The 23,378-nt window shown below is 38.9% G+C and overlaps 2 protein-coding genes across 2 annotated transcripts; both read left to right on the top strand.

Moving 5' to 3' along the window:
* The first annotated feature begins 61 nt into the window (after positions 1 to 61).
* Positions 62 to 7,783, top strand: LOC146314603 (sphingosine-1-phosphate phosphatase 1-like). Its single transcript, XM_084737891.1, has 3 exons — positions 62 to 1,093; positions 5,460 to 5,549; positions 6,991 to 7,783. Exons 1-3 carry the CDS (start codon positions 419 to 421, stop codon positions 7,540 to 7,542), a joined length of 1,317 nt encoding a protein of 438 aa, XP_084594017.1. The 5' UTR covers positions 62 to 418; the 3' UTR covers positions 7,543 to 7,783.
* A 3,489-nt stretch (positions 7,784 to 11,272) lies between these two features.
* On the top strand, positions 11,273 to 23,133 carry abcd4 (ATP-binding cassette, sub-family D (ALD), member 4). The gene is made up of 19 exons (XM_084737892.1): positions 11,273 to 11,610; positions 13,082 to 13,200; positions 13,514 to 13,641; positions 15,046 to 15,185; positions 15,299 to 15,415; positions 16,844 to 16,969; positions 17,329 to 17,379; positions 17,643 to 17,737; positions 17,824 to 17,945; positions 18,349 to 18,440; positions 18,569 to 18,658; positions 19,884 to 20,089; positions 20,259 to 20,350; positions 20,511 to 20,547; positions 21,336 to 21,385; positions 21,498 to 21,550; positions 21,665 to 21,741; positions 21,973 to 22,088; positions 22,821 to 23,133. Exons 1-19 carry the CDS (start codon positions 11,570 to 11,572, stop codon positions 22,914 to 22,916), a joined length of 1,848 nt encoding a protein of 615 aa, XP_084594018.1. The 5' UTR covers positions 11,273 to 11,569; the 3' UTR covers positions 22,917 to 23,133.
* Positions 23,134 to 23,378: the final 245 nt, after the last annotated feature.

The raw sequence follows: 23,378 nt of genomic DNA, 5'->3' as shown, positions 1-23,378 counted from the left end.
TCCAGCAGGGGTGGTAGTTGAGCATTGAGCCGACTAACATTAAGTCAAACGAAGAAGAATTCTAACCGTAGAAGAAGCGGAAGGAGCGTGAAACCAGGATATAACGGCCTGACGCAGTTATTTGACTGGCTGTATGAATTAGGATATATACCGTGAAGTAATGGTTAACTGTCACGGACTTTGGATGCTGTCGTCCAGAACCTCCACGCCGGTGTACAAGGTCTGTGTTTTGAATGCGGTCACCGGGTTGCGGACTGCCCCGCGCCGTTATCGTTAAATCACGGTTCGTTTGGTTATTAAGAGGAATGCAGCGGCCGCCGAGCTCAACTTCTCCTTAAGCCGAGCCGTTGATCATGAACTCCATTTTAACGACGGAACAGTGCTGCTGCGTGTTTTAAACTAACGGTTATCTGACGTCATGGCGAACGACTTCGTGAAGAGTTTTGTGCAGATGTGTAATTATCTGCAGGACCCCTGCCATGTAGCGAGGTTTCAGCAACTCTGCGGCGTCAAAGGGACATTTCAGGTTAAAGCCGCCAAGCCGGACGGTGGACAGACGGAGACGGACTGTCCCGGGCTGAGGAAGAGGGGACAGAACTCGGAGGTCAGCGTGGGGAACGGAGCGACCGGGGATGCGGCGGCCGCCCCGCAGGTTAACGGGATGCAGCAGGGTGACGGGGGGCCTGATGGCAGCGCATCGGCAGACCCGGACACCGCCAGAGCCAAACCCCTCCGGAGGAACTCCCTGACCGGAGACGTGGGTCAAGAGTTCCTCATCCACAACAAGTTTCTCTTCTACCTGTTCACGTTTGGGACCGAGCTGGGCAACGAGATGTTCTTCATCATCTTCTTCCCCTTCCTCTTCTGGAACATCGACGCCCTGGTCAGCCGGAGACTCATCATCGTCTGGGCCTGGAACCTGTTCGTGGGACAGTCCACCAAGGACATGGTCCGCTGGTCCCGGCCGGCGTCCCCCCCTGTGGTGAAGGTGGAGGTCTTCTACAACTCCGAGTACAGCATGCCGTCCACACACGCCATGACGGGGACAGCCATCCCCTTCTGTCTCTTCATGCTCACCTACGGACGGTGGCAGGTGAGCACCTGTTTACACACGCAGCGTCAAACAAGTGTCAAACACAGGTGAAGACTAAGTGCTGCAAACACCCAAAATAATGAGAAGTTCTCTTAGCTCAAAATAATGATTTAGAAGATGAATTCTTGACTTATTAAAAAGTAATAAGAGACTTTATCAAAATTGAGACTTAGTTTCTCAAAATAATGACAAACTTTTCAAAAATTACTAACTTATTTTCTCAAAATAATGACTTAGTATCTCAAAATAATTAGCAACTTTATCGAAAATTGGGACTTCGTTTCTCAAAATAATGACTAACGTTTTAATACTAATGACTTACTATCTCAGAATAATGAGAACCTAAAATAATGACTTAGGATCTCAAAATAATGAAAAATTTTCTCATCTTAAAATAATGATTTAGTATCTCAAAATAATTTCTTCTTTATCAGAATAGGTAATTATTTAGAATTAATCTAAATAATGACAAGTATCTAGTATCTCAAAATTTGGAGAAACTTTCTTGAAACATTTAATTTAAATTCTTAGGCAAAATGCTCTATAAAAGCCAAAGCATGTTTGTGTAGGTTTTTTTTTATTATTAAACTTTATAAGAAGACTTAATGAACATTTGAAGAGTCAGAACTGTTTTTGTTTTTGTTTTTATTGTCGTAGTGATGTCAGTTAGATGTGGTTATGAAATATTAAATCATTAAGCTTAGCTTACTACATCTTAACCTTTATTACCCTCAGGTTTGCATAAATTACAGGTTATATGAACTTCTTTTTAAAATACAATGATGTGACATTATTGGTTATCTTATCAGTATTGACCAAGAGAGGGAGGTCATTATCGGGCATTGATATATGCTAAAAAAAAAATCCATATCTAACATCTCTGTTGTTAAGAGATAAATTGATCATAAAATAATCATAAATTGCAGTCATAGTTTGCCTGGTAATCCTGCGGCACTGAAGCACAATATAAACTATAGAGTTTCCATCAGTAAATTGTTCAGCTGTGGTGGTAAACCACCTAGATCCTCATTCATCTCATCTATTAAATTTGTTAATAGCAATAATAATAATAATAATAATAATAATAAACAATAATACACTCATAAAATAAGGCTGAAGGTCAGGTGTTTTTATCTCCTAAAATTATTCATCTTTATTGTACTAGAGCAACCTCTGAAAACCTGAACCTCTTGTCTTGTCTTGTATGTCCTTGTTTCAAAATGTAGCGTTAATAAGTTTTTTAATATATTTTTTAAAGTTGATATTATGCTTACATGGTGCATATTTGTGTTACATTACACAACCACACCTCACACCAGGAGAGTGTTCCTGCTGACCTAACTAATACTTAAAGGCAACAGGATACATACACATTCACAACAGGATACATAAACAAAGAGTGGGAGGAAACGGGGTGTTCCATGGTGCCTGCAGCTCATTTTTATCCCCAGGGCCCCCTACAGGGTTAATCCAGCTCTGAGACAACACAGTGTGCAACTAGAAATGTGTTATTAAAGATTTCTGGGTCAACCTGCTACATCTAAATCAACAAATATCACAAGCCAGGCAGCCAGCGTCATTCTCCGTCTTCATGTTGCATTAGAATTCAGTGGTCTAGCCTTCGTCTACAGGATATGAACATGTTTTGATAACCCACAGGGAAGGTGGCCAGATGCAACAAAGGGCCCCAAGAGTTTCAACTGTTGAGAGCTTTGCAACATCTTTCAGCACATGTGTTTATTCAGGTACAGTCTCAGTGAAAAAAAGACCCAAGTTCCAAGAAACACCCAGGGCACCTGATTGACTAAGAAATGAAAAGCCCACATGACATTTTTCTCCACAGCCTCTCAGTGCTAGAGAGGGTCAGTGGGTTAGTCTGGTCAAAGGAATGAAAATGCACAGGCTTGGCTTTAAATCACTATTAATACTTGTTGCACAGTCCTGTGTGAAGACAACAAGCATTCCTCTGTTTAAGCAGACTGTGAAGACGTGACAGGGTGTGTCAGAGAAGTACAGGTCAGGCATGAGGGGCAGCTGTGTTTTTTAGATAAACTGGGACTCACTGTCCTACGTTATCACAGAGAGATATGGGTCTGGTGCACAAAGAGGAGAAGAAAGTAAATCAAGTTTGAATTTTTGATCCGAAGCATAATGGACAGCAATGCAAATGATCAAAGTAGAGAGAGTCCGAACAAAAAACTTCCTGTGCTGATGACTGTGTCTTCTCTTGTAAAGATGGAAGAAAGGTGGTCGGCAGGATTACTCGACTGCTGGGGAGTTAAAAGATAAGAGTGTGGTGAAGTATCTGCCAGGTCAGAGAGCTCAAAGCAATGAAACCTGTTCACCCAGTGATAGGACCGTTACAGTATGGATTTTCCACCACCATGGCTGTGGGAAGAGATAAACAGAGTAGGACAGCTGCAGATCTACAGCCTGCATCACTTACTGAACGTAAATGAGAACGATATTATATTTAAATGACTTTAGTGTTGTGGCACTTTAAGTCTGAAATTGCTTAGTGATGAGTGACATGTACTCAGATTTAATGTGTAAATAGTACAGTGGTGTCGCCCTCTATGATTGAGGCAGGCTGCATTCAAAGATATTCAGTTTACTGTCGGAGAGAAGTAATAAAACAAAAGTTCAAAAGTTAACTGCTATGCCGAAATGGATTCACTAAGGGATTTTGAATGGGTTCAGATCTTATGAGCAGATTCAATTAAGGCTGCAATTTTTATGGTCAGTTAATCTGTCAGTTATTTTCTCTATTAATCATTGGTTGTTTGGTCTATAAAATGTCACAGAATGGTGAAAAATGTTGGTCAATGTTTCCCAAAGCCTGTGATGATGTCCTCAAATGTCTTATTTTGTCCACAACCAAAGGATATTCAGTTTACTAATTGCATTTCTATACTCAATAATTAAATAAAGTTCAGTTAACAGATTCAACAGTTAATTCAGATAATATAAAAATGGGCCAAACCCAGCCCTAATAGCAACATATCAAAATCTTTAGCAGCCTCTATGCCGTTGAACAAGTTTTGCTTTATGGCACGTAGTGGATCCTTGTCCTTGGTTAGTGTACATGTACATCTGGTCTTTCAAAATTCCTAAGTAATCTCTGAATCAGCTTGGCCCTGCATCTTGTGTGCTGTATGTTTAATGTTAAAAAAAAAGAGATGCAACTTTCATCTCTTTTCAACTTTTTAGCTGAACACAGTCTGTACTGCCTGAACTCTCTTGGTGTCAACAAGTTCACTGATTTCAAAGGCTGTGGACCTGAAACATTTCAGAGAAAAAGGTTAGAAAGGGTACAAAAGATAAGATGCAGTTAGACCATAAACAGCCTCCAGGGCAGGAGGAAGAATCAAAGTGTTAGATAAATAGTGTTAGACCTGCTTCTTAGCTGTGCTAGTGTGGTGTGGCTCTAGGGAAGGTCGCCGGATTCAGACATATCAACAGCTACAAATATAACAACAAAAAAAATATCACGCACCCCCAACAGGATTCAAGTTGAATTTTAGTGAAATAAATGTAAGCATGTCAGTAGAATCAAACTCCTCTTTATTTCTCCTATATAATTCATATTAATTGTCACTGTATATTCCTCCCCTGGTCATCCACGTCCAACCCCCAGTTTGGGAACCACTGGGTGAGGGAAAGTTGATCCCTGTACCCCACAAAAATTGGTTTGACTGGAGGCAGTGTGAGACTTAAGATGGAACTGGAGTGTAATGAGTTGACAATCTGCTTGATATCAGGCAACCTAGTGCCATCACCGGGTCAGATTTTTAATTTGTCCAATACTTTCTTTTTTGAATCTCTGCAAAACTAAGGACACTCCCACCAGCCTCAGCAGTTCTGTGTGTTTATCCACACATTAAGATGCTAAACTAAGACCAAGCCAACATTACACAAACATCAGCATGTTATCGTGCTGACATTAGCATTCAGCTCAAAGCACAGCTGTGTTTAAGTTCAGCTGCTTACATGACTGTTGACTTTTGTTTTCACACAGTGACCTTTGTATGAATTCTTTCAAAGATATCAGCTAGATGTTTTCTTAACACGCCATGCACTGTTTGGAAAGCCGGCATTTCCACTGATTTTATAAACTGAGTATATTGTCATTAACATGCCATGATAGACACAGTTGTACTGTAGCTGCTTGTTCCCAAAATTCTGGTCATAGTCAACAGGATGTAAAGAAAAATATAGTTGTGCAAAATGCATCCAGTGAAAAAGCTCTTTTCAGAAAATTATTAGGCAATTTTAGTAATTTTTGAAGGCTTATCTTTAGCCACCCTCCTAATATCTATGTTAATTTTTTAACGTCATGTCTTTATGCTCTCTTTCTCTCTCTTAGTACACCTTCCTCTTTGGCTTTTGTGTGGCTCTCAGCTGGAGTGTCCTGGTCTGTGTGAGCAGAGTCTACATGGGGATGCATTCTATTCTGGTAAGTATATTAAATAATTAATATATCAAATAGATATTTCCTCACTAATGAGGTCTACCTCAGGTTGGTCAGAAATGTTCTGTAGTAAAGAACAAAATGCAAATCACTGCTGTCTTCAACTTCTGGTGTTCCTGATCTAATATTATTTTAATTGAAGAGATTAATTAGTCAAATATAAATACAAGCATGTAGAGCAAAATGTTGATGCATCAAACTCCCTGGCAATTATAAACTTATGAATATACTGGATATAATCATAAGGGCTAAATAACAGATAAAAATCTAGCAGTTTATCTCAAAATTAAACAAAATGTACGAGGAAATATATAAAAAGTATTCAAAATAGAAAACATGGTTAAAAGTGAAAGTGCAGATAAAGTGGCAGCAGTAAGGTAAAGATGTCGTCAGCTCCCGTTACACGCGACACGAACGATGTACCTGATACTGCATTTCTTTCATTGATATATGATTGAGGACAACAATGTTGGCACCATATTTACATATGTGTCTTTGAAAAATCACCTGTTCATGTTTTACATTTCTGTGGACACATTTTTTTAAAACATATATACATTATATCAGTGTGCATATCATGTAGTCATGCCCCATTTTTAAGTTTATAACCTACACAGGAGCTTAAACTTTATGATTAATGGAAGATTATCTTTATATAGAGCCAATAAAAAATCAAAGCCATCAGATATGTTTAGATTAGAAGCAGTAGCCAGGTAAATGATGTTAGTAAATATTGTTAGTAACACCTACAGATCACGTCATTTTATGACTGTGGGGAAAGCTGTATAATGTCTTTGTCTGGGTTGCATATCGCCACCCACAGGACAGGAAGCAGCAAAAATCTGATGACAGAGAAACTAATTAGAACTTAAGACTGTGGGTTTAGAAGCAAATAATTTATTGAGTGCTAATACAACTGCGGTTCCAAAAAAGTTGGGACGATGTGTAAAACATACACATTGTCCCAACTTTATGACTTATATTCAGGTGTTCAGATATTCAAACTGATAAACTTTATTGTTTTTTGAAAATATGCAGTCAATCTGAATTTGATGCTTGCATCACGTTCCGAAAAAGCTGGGAGAGGGGCATATTTACCTCTTTGATACATCAGCTTGTCTTTTAACATGTTTGGGGACTGAGGACACAAAAATTGTTCAGGTTTTGAAATTAAAATTCTTTCCCATCCTTGCTTGATATATGACTTCAGTTGCTCAACAGCCTGGGATCACTTTTGTCCTGTTTTTTGCTCCATAATTCAGCACACATTGTGAGACAGGTCTGAACTGTAGGCAGGCCAGTTTAGCACCTGAACCTTTTTATTACAAAGCCACACTGTGGTAACGTGCAGAATGTATCTTGGCATTGTCTTGCTGAAATAAGCAGGTACTTCTGGTTGACAATAACGTGTGTCCTTGTGTTGCAGGAGGTAATCACTGGCTTCCTGTACACCCTTCTTATTCTAGCATTCTTACAGCCAATGCTGGACAAGATCGACAGCTTCTACATGATGGGCCACTATGCTCCACTTGTGATTATCGTGTCACACGTGGGCTTCGGACTTGTAGCCTTCTCTCTGGATTCCTGGAGCACCTCTCGGGGCGATACAGCTCAGGCTCTGGGCACCGGGGCCGGAGTTGCTCTGGCTACGTATATGAACTATCAGCTGGGGCTAATGCTGGATCCACCGCTGTCCTCACTTCCTCTAACCTTACCACCAATCACTGTCGGCTTGGTGGCTCTCTCCCTGCTGCGCTTCGTCATCGGAGTTGCCGTCATCCTCGTCACGAGAATGGTTATGAAAGCAATGACTATCCCATTCTTATGTCGACTGTTCGGGCTGTCCTCAGATGATGTAAGACAGGCGAGGCAGCAAATGAAAGTAGAGCTGCCGTACCGCTACATCGTCTACAGTGTTGTTGGTTTTAGTTGTGTCTGTGTGGTGCCTCTCCTCTTTAAGATCTTAAACCTTGCCTGAGTGTTGTGTGCAAACTGTCATTTACTGCTGACATGTTCACCTACATGGTAAAGGCAAACAGCACTTGGAAACATGCTGCTTGTCTTGACACAAGATAAAGTCTGTTTCTGCATGGCAGAAACTGATTTAAAGGGTAAATGTGGTGATATTCTACATTTTTTGTGTTGTCAGAAAATATTACCTCTGTGCCATAGAGCTTAATTGTCGCCCCAAAACTATTAAATCGCATCAGTGAGCTGCACTTTTGCACAGGCTAAGGTGTTCCTTCATTAATGGGCACTGTCATTTATTTTGAGTTTATCCCACATACATCATTATCAAGCTGTAAATACACCGAATGTGTATAAATACACAGCTGAAAATAGCCCCTACAAATTCAGTAATTTCTACCATTTGAGTATCTAAAATGTAAACTACAGCTAAAATACAGTGCCCAGTCGTTTCAGGGAATAATTTTGCCTTTTTAACAATGGACATATATATATTGTATTATAACCTCAAATGTCTTGTTTGGCCCACAACCCAAAGATAACGAGTAAAGAAACCACAACGTATTACATTCATGAAGCTGAAATCAGAAAATTTGGTAATTTTCTTCTTAAAGATGACCCGAGCAATGAATATTTTATCAAAATAGTAGTTGACTAATTTAATAGTTGCTCTTCTAGGGAATAATTTAGCCTTTTTTAAGCAAATTATATATAATATATATATTTATTTATGACTTAATTTTAAAGTTTTACCAACAACCTTGGTGCCCAAAGGCCGCAGACTGGAGGATGTCAGATAGGGCTTTAACTAGAGATTATTTTCCTTATCAGTTAATCTGTCAGTCATTTTCTTTGTTAATCAATGTCAGAAAATGGTGAAAAAGTTGATTAGTTTCCACAAAGCCCAAGGTGACGTCTTGTTTTGTCCACAACCCAAAGATATTCAGTTTACTCTCATAGAGGAGTGAAGAAACCAGAAAATATTCATATTTCCGAAGCTGAAATCAGACAATATGCACTTTTTTTTTTCATAAAAATTACTCCAAATTGTAATCGATTATCAAATAGTTGGCGATTAATTAAATAGTTGAATAAATGACTAATTGTTGCAGCTCTAAAGCCGAACAGTATTAGAGAGACGGACTAAAGCAGTGTTGGTTTTGGTCGTTTCTTGAGACTTTTTGACAATAACAACAATATAGAACATCACCAGCCTCATCCTTTAAGTTCCACCTGTGGTCAACACATATAAGTGTTAACTGAAAATACAAAACCTATCAGATGTACTGTAATGATGCTTGCATTCATTAATGAGGAATCTGTTGTGCTTTTCCATCATTTGATCGACATATATAATAACATGTTACTGGAGAATTCCATGCTCTCTAAGAATAAACCAAACCATGAATCGGTGATGTGTGAAGTCACCTCACTTCTCATTTGTTTCTGTGTTTAAATCAAAGCAGCCTGAAAGCGACAAAATACTGTAAGTATTAAAGCTCAAAGGTTTTGGGGTAGTTAGGCAATCTCTTTTTAAATGTGGAAGGCTTTTGTCTGATGTCTGATGCGTCATTACAGTTTTTCTACATTACCATAGTCAGCATTATTTAATCCCTTCCTTTTTTTTGCATTTTTGTGCCTGTTTCCCAAACTGTAACTTTGGTCCCTGTGTAAGTTATCTACTCTCTGAATAATCATTTGAAAGCATAAAATTAAAATGACATATTTTTGATAAAATATTTTGCCATCTTAACTAACTTAAACTGAACTGTTTCTCTAGAAAATTAATTTTAAGCAATATGATTCATACTTGATTTTTCTTTACAATTATATTCGGGAGACATCTCTGCTACCCTTCCTTAATCTACAGTATAAAAACACGGACTCTAGCATTTGTCAAAATGTTTTAATTGTTTATTAGCTGTTGCAATGTTCCAGTAACCAGGTCAGAATATTAATTAACCATTATCATCTATTCACTCATCTTTTTTCTGTATTGCCGGGACTGTGTCCTTTGGTAAACATATGGAAATTAAAGTATTCCAAAAAAGAAAAAAAAAACATTTTGAATGCATTTTGTTTTCAGAATTGCTGTACCTGTATTTTTCTTGCAAGGAAATATCATAAGATCAGCCCATGTGGGACTTTAGACTCATGTTGTGTTTTGCTGACGAGTGCTGTGGAACATGGTTTCCATGTAATCTCGGTTCCTCCTTTGACAACTGGGTCATGTGTCTGTGTGCCCAAATAGCACATTGGGTTCATGCTTAACCTTTGAACAATGTTTTAGGTCTTTATCTAAGTGTAACCCACGTGTACGTTGAGCCTAATCGCCGGCTGTCCTCATAAATTGAACTTTGGGTGATGACTGTTTTTAGCATCTAAATCTAAAGAATTCACAGAGGTCAGGTCAGCAAATGGCCCGACCCTCCTTTAGCTCTCTTTTACCATCATACATTTATCAGCTAATGAAAGATTTAAGCCCTTTAAAGTCAGTATTTTGAGCAGTAATACTCAACAGAAAAAGCGTGAGTGATAAGAATTCATTTTCCCATAGTGGAAACATTTTCTTTTTTGACAGCACTTGTTTCATAATGAGGTATTATTCAAGCTTTTCCCCAAAGTGAGCCACTCCCAAGTAACCACGTCCATTAATAGCCTCCTTTTGTTTATGTCCGTGCCCACGTCTTCCTGGTTTTTAACACTGTGGTTGTGCAAAACAATTACTTAAATAGCTCAGTGGTGGATTCTGTCTGCCTGTCTGAGGGGCAGGGGTGACAAAAAAAATATAAAAGGGCACCAGCTGAAAGTCTTAATGCATTTATGGTGAAACAGTCCTGGTTTAGGTTAAAATTGTTTTACAATGTGACTTAAAGTGCAACTACTACACCTCTTAAAAACACACAGAGGACTATTAACTAGAGAGCACTTTGTTCTCACCACCAGAAGGTCACCCAGGATGGAAGTTTTTTCACATTTTGTCCACAAGATGGCACTTTTCATGTTTTGTCCACTAGAGGGCACTTTTTCACATTTTATTTATAACTAGGGCACCCCAGAGGGATTTTTTTTCATGTTTTATCCACAAGTAGGGCAGCCCAGGGGGTAGTTTTTCCACATTTTTTCCACTAGAGGAGCACACTAGAGAACACTTTTTCACGTTTTGCCTACTAGAAGGGCACACTAGAGAGTACTTCATGTTTTGTGCACTACAAGGATACAGTCGTGGGCACTTTATTGAGTTTTGTCCACTTGAAGGGCACAGTAGAGGGTACTTTTTCTTGTTTTGTCCACTAGAAGGGCACAATAGAGGGCACTTTTTCACATTGTTGTTGTTTTTTAACATTTAAAAACTGGTCACCATTCATTTGCAGTGTTTGGGAGATTCTGCAGTACAGCTTTCCTGTGGACTAAAAAACTATACTATAAACTATATTTTAATCAGCACGAGGGTGAGTAGGTAATGACTGAACTTTCATTTTTGGGTGAACTATCCCTTTAAGAATCTAGGCTCTATGTAGAGAAAACGCACTATAAGTCAGGGGAAAATATGTATTATTGATCTTGGGGTGAACTGCCCTGTTTAACGCCGCACATATATATATATTTTTTTTTTTCTTGTAAAACTGAACCGGATACCGGGTGTGAAAAGCTACTGAACTTTTATTTTGAAAGACTGGAGTACATTAAACCGGATGTCCGGGCTTTTACTTTTACAAACCAAAACATTTAACTTTAGCGAGCGGTGGAGTAAGACAGCAAAGTAACAGACGATGCTACAGTTAAGCAACATTTAAGCCGTGAAATCATTAAAGAGTGCAGTCATTTTGAATAATTTCGAATAAATTTCTCCGTCATTCCCCTCGCTAACCTTAGCTGTTAGCCTTTTCTGTTCGGCTGCCGTAGCCGTTGGTTGGTCAGGAGTTAGCACGACCTGCTGGGTCATATCAGAGGTTAATAATCGATCACATCGAGTCAGATTAAATTTATGTGAAGTTTTATCTGGGGGGAATATTCTTCCCCTGTCGTCAGTGCAGATGCCTCGTCTGGAAAAGTCCAGTGGTCGAGGGACAAAAAGGTAAGACTGGAGATTTAATGACGTCTGAGGAAACTGATGTTGATGTTACAGAAGTGTGTGAGGAGCAGGACTGGAGGAAGTATTCAGATCATTTAGCTAACATAGAGCTAATTAAGACAAGTAACGTTAAATTACTGCAGATGAAAAATATTGCGTTACAAGTAAAAATTCTGCATTCAAAAACTTATTGAAAATATTATTAGCAAATGTACTTAAAGTATTAAAGTACTCCAAATGCAGAAAAATGGCCCCTTCACTTAAAGTGTTATATTATAATGTATCATATTATTGGATTGTGTCAGTAGTATTGTTACCATTATAGTTTGTCAAGGTGAAGCTAATTTTAATTAATGTCTGTATTGCCAGTAGTTTAATTTATAACAAGTCCTAATATTTAACTGGTCACGTTTTCTTCATAAAATCAGAATCTGTAAAATAACTAATCATATAAAAAATGCTGTGGTGTAAAAAGTACAGTATTTTATAACTGCGATGATTGATTGATTGTTCAATTAATCAACACCTATTTTGATAATCGATTAATCGGTTTGAGTTATTTATTTTTTTTTTAAAGAAAAAATGTTTGGGTTGTGAGTAAAACAAGATATTTGAGGACTTCATCTTGGGCTTTGGCTAATGTCAGTTGATATTTTTCACCTTTTTTTTGTACTTTTTACCACAAACAGCTATTAATCCATTAATCAACTATGAAGATAATTGTTAGTTGCAGCCCTACAACATTTCCAGTTTAAGTATAAAGTAGAATAATATGGTAATAACAAGTACCTCAAAATTATATTTAAAAACAGCACTTGAGTAAATGTACTTAGATGTAGTGGAGGTATTGTTACCCATTAGGGATGTTAATGATTAATCATTGATTAATTCATCAGCTTTAAGAATGTACTTAAACTAATCATGAAACTTGTAATCGTGCCTCATGTGACATTGTTTTATCTGACTGAAACATTTGTGGAATAAGGAAACTCAAACTTCAAGTTAAAATTTGAAAAAAAAAAAGAGAAAGACTGATTTGCTGACTGATTGTTAGCAATATGATTTGTAGGCTGTGGCATCTCTGTGGTACCACTGTGCTTCATTTATAACAGTATGTTATGACTCATTTTACTTTGATCAAAAAAATTGCAGCTCCTGCGATCTGGATATTGAACTTGGCCATACTGTGATTTTGATAGGATAATATTTCATTTAGCCCTAATTACATCATCTCACTGTAAAACCTTTTGTAAGTGATTGTATATTCCAGACAGTAACTGAAACACTGTATTTGCAGGTTTCAACCATCAGTTTTAAGTGTTGGTTCTGCAGTATGAGGAGAAAATGTTTACCCGACTGATGCAAACTCAAACCTTACTGACATGCATGTGAACACAGGATATAAGCGCATAAGATTCAGATGCTGCAATTTCCTAATGCTCTTTTTTTTGTCCCTCTGTGTGCATCACTTCAGACCTAAATTAGACTGGAGGTTTGTTCAGAGGTTCTGCGGCATCCAGAAGGTCCTGTTCCCGTCATGGAACAGTCAGAGTGCTCTGATGTTTGGGACGCTGCTGGCTGTCACTCTGACAGGTAACTGCTGGAGCTGTGAAAGCTGTTAGTGTAGGAGGAGAAGTCTGATGGTCACAATCAGATTGAGTTAACTGGAAACTGCAAATGACGATGAATGAAATCTAACCTTGCCTCATCATGAGACACATTCACTGTTTGAACGTGCCCTTTGTGGCATTGTAAAACCGCACTTCGGATAGCACCAGACTGCGTACTATGTTTTTTTTTTCTGCTGACCTTTCGCTCACAGTGTTGCCTAATTTCCCTATGTCGTGTTTTACGAGGCTCTGTTTAAACAGCAATGCGCTAACGCATCTTTTTTTTCTCCCATCAGAGCAGCTGATCATTTACCAAGTGGGTATCCTCCCCAGCCACTTCTACAATGTGCTGGCAGACAAAGATTACTCCGGCTTCAAGAGTCTGGTGGGCAAAGCTATGGTGCTCATCCTGCTCAACTCCACAGTAAGTTGAAGGAGCTGCGGAAAGAAATACCAAAAGTAGCAAAATAGTTCATCCCCCAGAGAAGATTATTATAGTGAATATATTACAGATTTCTCCTTTAACCTTCATGTTAAACAGTGGTCAAAATATCATTTTAAAAAATACAGGATTTTTCTTCATGTGAAACAAGCTTTAATGCATCATGACGCATATATTGAGACAGAGCACAATTAAGTCAAGATACAAGATCAATTTATTTGTCGCTATTATTATTAACAGGGTTGTATAACAAGACTTACTGTAGTTCCCTCTTTGCTACTCATAAAAACATTTAAATTGTATACAATAGATTGGTTGAAAAGATAAAAATTAAACAAACCATTTTACATGGAGGAGTGCTGAGGATGAGTTAAACAGTCCTTCCCACACTGGAGGGGGAAAAGCTGAGTCTTTAAGAAGACAGAAGTGGATACAGGTGATAAGACATGAGGCATCAGCAGGAAGAATGATAAACTGTGTGATCCTGACCGTCTAAGTGGATGTTACAGTTGCATTACATTTGGCCTGACCGCCTGTAGAGGTCGAAGCTAACTAAGCTGTGCAAGGCCGGGTTTTGATCTTCGTTAGGTTAAATGATACGTCCCTGGTGATTTGATCAAATAGTTTTACTTTTTTTTCCCCACTGAATGGCCAGAGGTGAAAGACTTTGATAGTTACAAGAGAGTTTTTCAATACAACTTTTCCTCTCTGGTAGACACGAGGTACTAAAATAATCCTTCTGCGTGCAGAAATCTAAAATTTTTAGCCAGCGTTTGTGGCGCCGTTTATTTTCCCCTCCGGTGGTCGTGATTTTCAGAGGATGACACATTGCGTTCTGTCTCCGTATGACACAAAACATTAAATAACTCCACATACATTATTGATTAAAATGTTTGTGCTTTTCATGTTATCTTGAAAAATCTCAATTCACTGAAGGTGCTTGTTGGATTTTTTTCTGTTTGTGTGTGTAGTACATGTTATGAGTAGTAACTGATGTTGCACACGTGCAGGTGATCACATGATCCCCTTCAAAGTCAGGTATAGTCTTTCCTATGTTTTATTGGAAGACATCATGTTTGATTTTAGATTGCTGGTATCATGAACAGTTGCCATTTTACAAGATCAGGTCAACTTGACCTGTTGATTTTACAGCCTACGCACATTTGGCCTTGGCGCTGAACTTGGATTTTGAACCTGAGATGTGGGGGAGACGTGCAAACGCCTCCCACAACATTGAGTTTACTCTACATTCTACATACAGTTTATTTTACCTGTGAACTAATTATTTTTGCTCAACATAGATGTCATCGTGTAGTTACCGTTTGTTGTCTCTGTGTTACTTTTTTCCTCTTAATTTCTCTCTCTTTCTCTGCGCTCCTTTTCCAGTTGAAAAGTGTCGATCAGTACATTTGCAATCAGATGTATGTCAGCTGGAGGAAGACGCTAACTGAGAGCCTCCATACGGCCTACTTCCAGGGCCGAGTCTATTATACACTCAACGTACTCAGAGAGGATGTAGACAACCCGTAAGCTTTAATGCTTTTCCTGTTATCAGTTTGTTAACAATATTAAACATCATCATGAAGTGGAATAATTTGTTTTATGTTTTTTTTCTTTGTTCTTTCTGTGTGACTTGCAGAGACCAGAGAATCAGTCAGGATGCAGAGAGGTTGTGTAAGCAGATGAGCACCATGGCGAGTCGTTTGATTGTGTCTCCGTTCACGCTGGCTTACTACACCTACCACTGCTTTCTTAGGTGAGTTTGAAGAGTACTGAGGCAGATGCACTGATTCACTGTTTTATATATATATCACATATTATGTTTAAAACCAAGTTGAAGTTGAAGTTGAAGCGTCATCTGAGACATACACGTTGTGCTCTGTTAAGGGATCATGATATTACAGCCATATTGGCCGACATTTGGGGCTGAGAAAGACATGATTCCATCAAAGAAGACTGAGGGGAAAATTTGAAAGTTGTTAAAAAATAAAGACTTCACTTTTCTATATAATTTTTAGCCACCCTATGTGCTCCTTGTCTTTAGTTTAAGAGACAGGAAGGTCCACCTGTTGTTAGTAGCTGTGTAGACATGAAACCTAATATTATACAAATAGTCAGAATAATAGTTCAGTCAGAATGAAAATGCCTCATGTTACAGCTTCAGCCGAAAGAGACCGGTTTGGTTGGAAGGAATTTTCAGCCGGTTTGAGAGTGATGGTGTAAATCTTTGATGACACAATCCCTTCAAGAGTTTGCTGGCTGTTTTTGGGATTGTTGCGACCTAAAATGCCTGATTTCACGGCAGCTTCTCTCAAAAATTGCAGTGTGTGTTGCAATGTTTTTTGGCTTTTTTTGCAATTAAATTGATGGAGCAAGTAAAATTGCAAAAGAAAGCTGCTATTTTATCTTTACAATAAAGGGCGGCTAGTTCCAGGGAGATCAAAACTGCACACGAAAAACTTGCACAAGCACAAAAATGCTAACAAAATGTGCTTTATTTGTAGATGAAGAAGTGCATAGAGCATTGATAAATGTCAGTAAATAAATGACAAAACTCTTTTCAGCACCTATGACAAAATAAAAAATATAAATGCAAAAAACTTGTGAATAATAAAACAAACCGTTGACTGGGATCATTGAGACGTACATGTATGATCTCAAATTTGCGGAAAAGAACACTTCAATGGTCAAAAGACCTGAAACAAGTTGTTCAGACAAGTGTTTAAAAAGATGAACGGAGCCAAAATCCACACAGTTTTGACTATAGGGCTGTGTATCAGCAATATTCAATGTTTATCACGATACACAGGTTACAATTATATTTTATAGTGCAAGGTCATATATTTTTTAATGTAAGTTTAGTAAAACTGTCATAGTATAAAGACCACACTACCATATGCACAAAATCTGAGTTTAAAAAGTTCCTTAATGCAAACAGAACAGTGAAGATAGATAACAACACTGCTATCTAGTGGTTGGGGTATTAAACACAACACAAATGAACCAATCCCATGAATCATTGCATGTATCACAACATCAACATACAGGGTTTTTGAGAATCACAAAACAGAGCTGAGAGTTTGATTTAAATGTAGTCTGTGAAATGTGCTTTCCCTCTTGTTGTCTTTGTCGTGCCGTTTTAAAGCCCTGTTAAATCGCTCTGAATGGTTTTGTGTTTTTGCAGCACCGGTTGGATCGGTCCTGTGAGTATCTTTGGTTACTTTGTGGTTGGAACCATTGCCAATAAAATCCTCATGGGGCCGATTGTGTCGACTCTGTTTGAGCAAGAAAAACTGGAGGGAGACTTCAGGTATGTTCAGTATGTAAGGTCACGATGTACCAACCCGCGAACACAAAGTAAGAATGCGTGCTGACAGACGAGCGGAGCAGGGTGTTTTCCCTGAACTTTAACAGAGCGGTTGGGTGTTTTTCCAGCTTTATTTGGTGTAAACGCTTTCAGTGTTTATTATCAAGGAAGTCAATGCTTTGTGAAGAGGAAGTTTCTGTAGACCTTGGCCCAGGGCCCTTTGCGTCTCAGGAAATAACACAGGATGTGTCAGCTTCGAAAGAGGAATTTCAAATTAATCTGTCACAAGTTAAAACAGTTTGGCTTTGTGGGAGAACAGCTGAATAAAAAATGTGTTCAATCATAATTTTCATTTTCTCCAGATTCAAGCACATGCAGATCCGTGTCAACGCAGAGTCCGCAGCTTTTTACAGGTGAGGCTCATCATATACCAGGGTCAACCTTTACTCATTTATTTCTCTGTGTCTTCTGCACAAATCACACATGCAAAATTAGCTGAAATGCAAATACTAAAAGATAAACATCTGCAACTGTAGAACTTGCACAGAAACTGTAATCAGTGTGATTTCCTGTGCTAAAAAAGACTTGCACTATCTGGCACTATCTGGATGATTCAGACACACCAATTATGGGATTACTGAAAAAAACAAACAAAGCTCTTGTCTGTGTTTTTTAGAGCCGGTAAGGTGGAGCACATGAGGACTGACCGAAGACTGCAGGCTCTGTTACAAACTCAAAAGACTCTAATAAACAAAGAGCTCTGGCTTTATAGTAAGAACATCTTATACACTTACACTCGCAGACTCTTATCTGCCATCAGCTGCTTTTCACTGAACTTCTGACCTCTTGTCTCTCAGTCGGGGTAAACACGTTCGACTACCTCGGAGGTTTCCTCAGCTACATCATAATCTCCATTCCCATCTTCACTGGTATCTATGCTGATCTCACTCCCGGTGAGCTCAGTGCTCTCATCAGTAAGGTAAGGCCAACATCACTTTCAACAGCCAAAAGACTCATTTTCAACTGTTGTCCCTCAGCCAGATGTTAAACTGGTATGTTCTGGAAAGTATGAAAGGTTTGCCATCACAGAATAAATGGCTTAATGTGAGCTTGTTGCTAATTCAACCACTAGGTGTCAGCAAAACCTTTCTCTCTCTCCCTCTCATGGATACAAGCATCATTCATGCTGCATTCAAATGTCTGTTGTTAGACAAAGATCTAAGAAATGTTGAAAGAATAATTATGGTGGCCTCTCTTTCATGCTGTTGTCCAGTATCTCCTGTTGTTGCTGCCTTTGTTCTGTGTTCTCACACTCTTATTTCAATAATCTCGTCTCTTATTTACTCTCCGCTCTGGTTCTCCCTCTCCTTGTTCATATTCAGAACGCCTTTGTCTGCATCTACTTGATAAATGGTTTCACGCAGCTAATAGACCTGTCAACCACTCTGTCAGATGTGGCTGGATACACCCACAGGTATCACACCGCATACTTAAGATCACCTCCTGGAGGACAGATGATGACAGCAGCGTTTGTGCATGCCATCCAGCTTTCCATCAACTAATCTGTGTGTGTGTGTGTGTGTGTGTGTGTGTCGTGGTCAGAATTGGGGAGCTGAGGGAGGTGATGGATGACATCCTACGCAAGCAGTGTGACTATGACCCGGCATCAGGGGAAAGCTATGACTTTGACAGGTTTGTCTGCCGCGAAAAAGTTCAGTCAAAGAGATTTAAGCAACAGATTGCATGTTGAGACTGCGGCCCTATTTACACTGGGTATTAAAATGCGATCCGTATCTGGACATGTTATCCAGAAAAGTAAAAATGCATGTTGATGTAAAGTGTAAATACATCACGGTCAGAATATGATCTGGAGGTAGTTTGTCTCACATTGTGTTCTGATCTTAGGTAGGTGTAAACGCTAACCATACGCAACACAAGCTTGATACAGATATTTGCTTTTAACTAATATAAAATACAGGTTGTTCAAATTTTAGAGATGGAGAAAGCTATAAAGCTGAAAGACGTGCCTGTAGTTACTGATTATGCATCTATTCTGTGCCGGTAAAGCACTAAAAGATGCATTATTGAACAGAAGAAAATGAAAGCAATACGTGAAGGAAATGAATATGTAAGAAAGAAAAAATGAAAGAAAGCCAACTGTATGTGTGACAGTGTGCTCTGCACTCGTCTGTGAAGCTGATCAGCTGTTAACGAGGCATGATTTATATAGACAGAGTAGTAGTCTACATGGTGTTAGTGCACAACCCCGAGACGGACTCGATATCTTTATACAAAGAGAGAAATAATTTAAAGAAGCAGCATGTAGCGAATGCACATCCAAAAATGAATACTGCAGTCTAAATAGTGAGTTTGAGCCACAGACTGTGTATTAAATAGGTTAAAGTCCTACTTAATATACAGTCTATGGTTGAGTTGTTTTCCCTCCGCCCCAGACTCGAGGCACGTGACGAGTGCAGCATTGTAGTTTGACAATAACAAGCGACAACAAGTCTTACACTGTAAGTTGATCAGCTGTGTATTATTGTCAGTTGTGTGTTGAAGGCTTCTGAAAATACACACTACCTGTCACTACCAGTTTAAATGTGATAAACATTTACTCCTTCCAAAAGATCATTCATGATTTGTTTCAACTCATAAACAGCCACTTACTCATCCGGCAAAGATTCAGCACTAATTTGAACTCCAATTAAAGTTCAATGAACAAACTAAAGCAGTTATTCCAGCCTGGAATAGAAATTTCAAAAGAGGACACTGCAGCTGTAGCATTGATATCAGAAAAACAAGTGTTCCAACTTAACATGTTTCCTGGATCTCTGATGACGTATTATTTTAGTTTCCCCTAACTCAACAACTCTTTATCTTTTTTTTTTTTTTTCTTTTTCATTTTCCCATACAGTGACTTCAACGTCCACGCCGGCCCCGTGGACACCGCCTTCATCCTGGACCATCTCTCATACAAGTCTCCGTATGCAGACCAGCTGCTGGTGGAGGACCTGAGTCTGAAGATCAGCCAGGGAACTCATCTGCTGGTGGTCGGCAACACAGGCACCGGCAAGACGTCGCTGCTGCGGGTCCTCAACCGACTCTGGGAGGCGGACAGCGGTGAGAGAGCAGCGACACCGAGGCTGAAGTTTGATTCATTTTTGTGACGGGAAGGGATTAATGAAAATCTGTGGTGGCTGCTGACCAGTCTGGGCTGCAATAATAACTGAGCCCTGATTGGAATACTTTTGGAAGACCATGAGGACTGGAAGACTGTTTGTCTCCTCAGGTTTTGTCCAGATGACCACGTGTTTTGGGCCCAGAGGAACCCTCTTCCTGCCTCAGAAACCTTACCTGACTGATGGCACGCTGCGTGAACAGGTCACCGTCTCCTCTTTAATGTTTTTCCTCGAGTGTAGTTTCTCTATAAGACCTGTCAAATAATAACTGTGCTGTATGAGTGTAGATGTTATGCTTGTTGCAAGTTTCAAAAAAAGTATTAGATTGAATGTGGATTAACTGGAACTCTCTTTTCCAACAGGTGATTTACCCGCTGAAGGATATTTACCCTGAATCAGGTATCACATTTTGCATTCATTTAAAGGAATAGTTCAGATTATCTGAAGTGGGGTTGTATGACATCATTATTATCCATAGCCAGCACACATGCTGGTCAGTGTGTTTTAGCCACCTAAAAAAATCAGTATCAGTTCTTCAAGTGTATGCTGTATTTAGAATATTTTGACAGCTCACTATCACTCCCTCCAAACCAACAACGCTCCATTGGCAAAATCAGTAATTTTACCTCGGAAAACATGGGAGTTGCTGGTTAATCTGAACTAATCTTTTAAAAACACCAAAGTCACACAATAACAGAAACAGAGGTAGAGACAGCAGTAGATCAGAAACTCAAGGTAAAATTACTGTTTTTGTAAAGGGAGTCTGGTTAAGGAACAGAGAGTAAGTTGATACACTAAATGTCTATTAGTACCTTATACAGCCCCACCAAAATCTGAACTATCCCTTAAATCACTGTTTGTTGTTCTGGGAAAGAAATACCTACAAACATAATGAATCTCAAATAAAACCACAGAACATGTAAACATGCTGTATGTCATCTTTTGGACTCATAGAACATTTTCATCGAACATTTTAAGACTTGATTTGGTGTTTGATTAAAGCAGCTAATTTAATCCTACAGTCATAATACAGTAGATCAGTGTTGTAAGAAAATAAATGTATATCGGTGCAACATTTATATTTATATCAAACTAAATTTCATTTTCACGTGTAACTTAATGTTGATGCTGCATTAATTGAAGTTTAAATTACTGCTGTTTGGATTGTAAGTGTCCTTTTTTTTCAGGGTCAGTGGACGACGACAGAATTATTCAGTTCCTGGAACTAGCTGGAGTGGTGAGTGACTTAATCCTACAGCATATTCATTTAAACTGAAGTTATATTTTAATGATAAATTTTGAATTTGAATATAAACTGATCCTTAATTTATCCTCATTCTGTGCTTCAGTCGAGTCTCCTGAAGCGGACGGGCGGACTGGATGAAACGGTGGACTGGAGCTGGTGAGAGAAATAAAACAAAAACAAAAACAACGCGTGACTGTGCAGCGGTCGCTGTGACGCGTCTTCAAATGTCCCACAAAGTGATGCCGACTCTGAACTAGTTTTTGTCTGCAGGTATGACGTTCTGTCTCCAGGTGAAATGCAGCGTCTCAGCTTTGCTCGACTCTTCTACCTGCAGCCCAAATATGCAGGTGCGTTCTTCTGGATCTCTGTTACGTATTCATGACATCACCGGACAAATCGAGACTTTTAGTGAGTCTGACACAGCTGCAGTTTCAGGGGAGCTGGACTCACCCACTGTCTTTGATTTAACACCTAAATTTAGCATTTCGTCCCGTCATCTTTGTTAGACATGGCCCAGACCAAAGCTCTCTTAAACTTCATTTATTTTACATATTTTTTTTATAATTCTTTCTTTGCAGTGTTGGATGAGGCCACCAGCGCTTTGACGGAGGAGGCAGAAGCACAACTGTACCGAACCTGTAAACAGCTCGGCATGACTTTGGTCAGTCTGGGACACCGTAGCAGCCTGGAGAAGGTAGACTGAACACACATTCATCAGCCAGCTTGAAATTAAAAGGATTATTTAGGCCAGTAGTTTTTCAATCATGCGCCCCCTTTTAAATATTTTTTCAGCCTAGTCCGCCCTGACCAGTGCAAAAACATTTTTTCTTTGGAAAAAAGCCTTTATGAAGAGATACAATACAGCGCTGCACCATCAATGTCTGATTTATTATAAAAACCTTGTGACTGAAAAATGCTTAAATGCTAAATTAAAATGTTCAAATGTTTAAATTAACATCTTAAAAAAAATTCATGTACCTCCTGCAGTATTCCAAAGTACATCCAGGACCATTTTGCACTAAAAGATCCAGAAATGAAAAGAATTAAAATGAAAATCTGGATATTACAAAAAATCTGAGTTCAAATTAATGTTGGTGGAAGTGATGAGAAAATAGCTTTATTAAATTTATGAACTTTCGTGTCTTTATAATGATATTTATTTAAGTTTCTCCTAGCTGTGTTCACTATAGACCCAACTCTGGTAACTGCTAGTAAAATTCTGATCCACATTGTTTAGTCCACAAGGGAAACTATTTTATCAGAGTCTCTGAATCTCCTCTGAAATGAATAAAGTTGATCTTGTGCTATTTTGTCAGTCCATGATCATTTTATTTCATTATGCAAGTGTTCATTATGTAACACCTTCTCTTGTTTTGTTCTCACATCTGTCTAAAGGATATTAACTGTGTCTTTGTGCTTCTCTCAGTACCATGACGTCCAGTTGAAACTGTGCGGAGGAGGCCGGTGGGAGCTGACTAAGTTAAAAGGAGGCGGCGGGAGTCTCAGTGAAGAGGACACGTGACCACGGAGTCACGTCTTTGAAACCATGGACATGCATGAAGCATCGGCGTGGGAGTCGAGAACAGAAAAACACTCCTGAATTCTTCAGTTACTAACATTCAAGTGCTCTTCACAGCGAGGTGCTTTAAAACCCAGCTCCTTCAGCGGAGGTGACTCACTGTACACGTACGGTTTGTGTGTGTTTAGGTCTATCGGTATGTTAAGAGGATAATATTTTCATACGAGGTGAAGGAAATGGGCGGGAGTGCAACATTTTTCCGAACAAGATGATGGTTTGGATGACTGTTTAAAACCCAAAGACTTTACCAAACAACATTTTGGATGGATACGAAATGTCAGAATAAATTCACCTACCACGACAATAAATCAACAGAAAGGAACACTTTAGACTCAGGAAATCTTGTGTGCTTTTATACGAGTTTAAATTTGTTTATTGTATTATGTTTACAGTCAGTACATATGA

The sequence above is a fragment of the Lutjanus erythropterus genome, chromosome 15 (genome assembly GCF_056507025.1).
Source record: "Lutjanus erythropterus isolate fLutEry1 chromosome 15, fLutEry1.hap2, whole genome shotgun sequence".
Classification (NCBI taxonomy): Eukaryota; Metazoa; Chordata; class Actinopteri; order Lutjaniformes; family Lutjanidae; genus Lutjanus; species Lutjanus erythropterus.
The sequence above is the reverse complement of the archived record's forward strand: the minus strand, read 5'-3'. Positions and strand labels throughout refer to the sequence as shown.

Excerpts from the sequence above, each read along its gene's own strand:
- abcd4 (XM_084737892.1), top strand. The coding sequence starts at position 11,570 with ATGCCTCGTCTGGAAAAGTCCAGTGGTCGAGGGACAAAAAG. Across the intron at positions 20,351-20,510 it reads ATGGCACGCTGCGTGAACAG|GTGATTTACCCGCTGAAGGA; the intron begins GTCACCGTCTCC and ends CTTTTCCAACAG. Across the intron at positions 22,089-22,820 it reads ACCGTAGCAGCCTGGAGAAG|TACCATGACGTCCAGTTGAA; the intron begins GTAGACTGAACA and ends TGCTTCTCTCAG.
- LOC146314603 (XM_084737891.1), top strand. The coding sequence starts at position 419 with ATGGCGAACGACTTCGTGAAGAGTTTTGTGCAGATGTGTAATTATCTG. Across the intron at positions 1,094-5,459 it reads TCACCTACGGACGGTGGCAG|TACACCTTCCTCTTTGGCTT; the intron begins GTGAGCACCTGT and ends TCTCTCTCTTAG. Across the intron at positions 5,550-6,990 it reads TGGGGATGCATTCTATTCTG|GAGGTAATCACTGGCTTCCT; the intron begins GTAAGTATATTA and ends CTTGTGTTGCAG.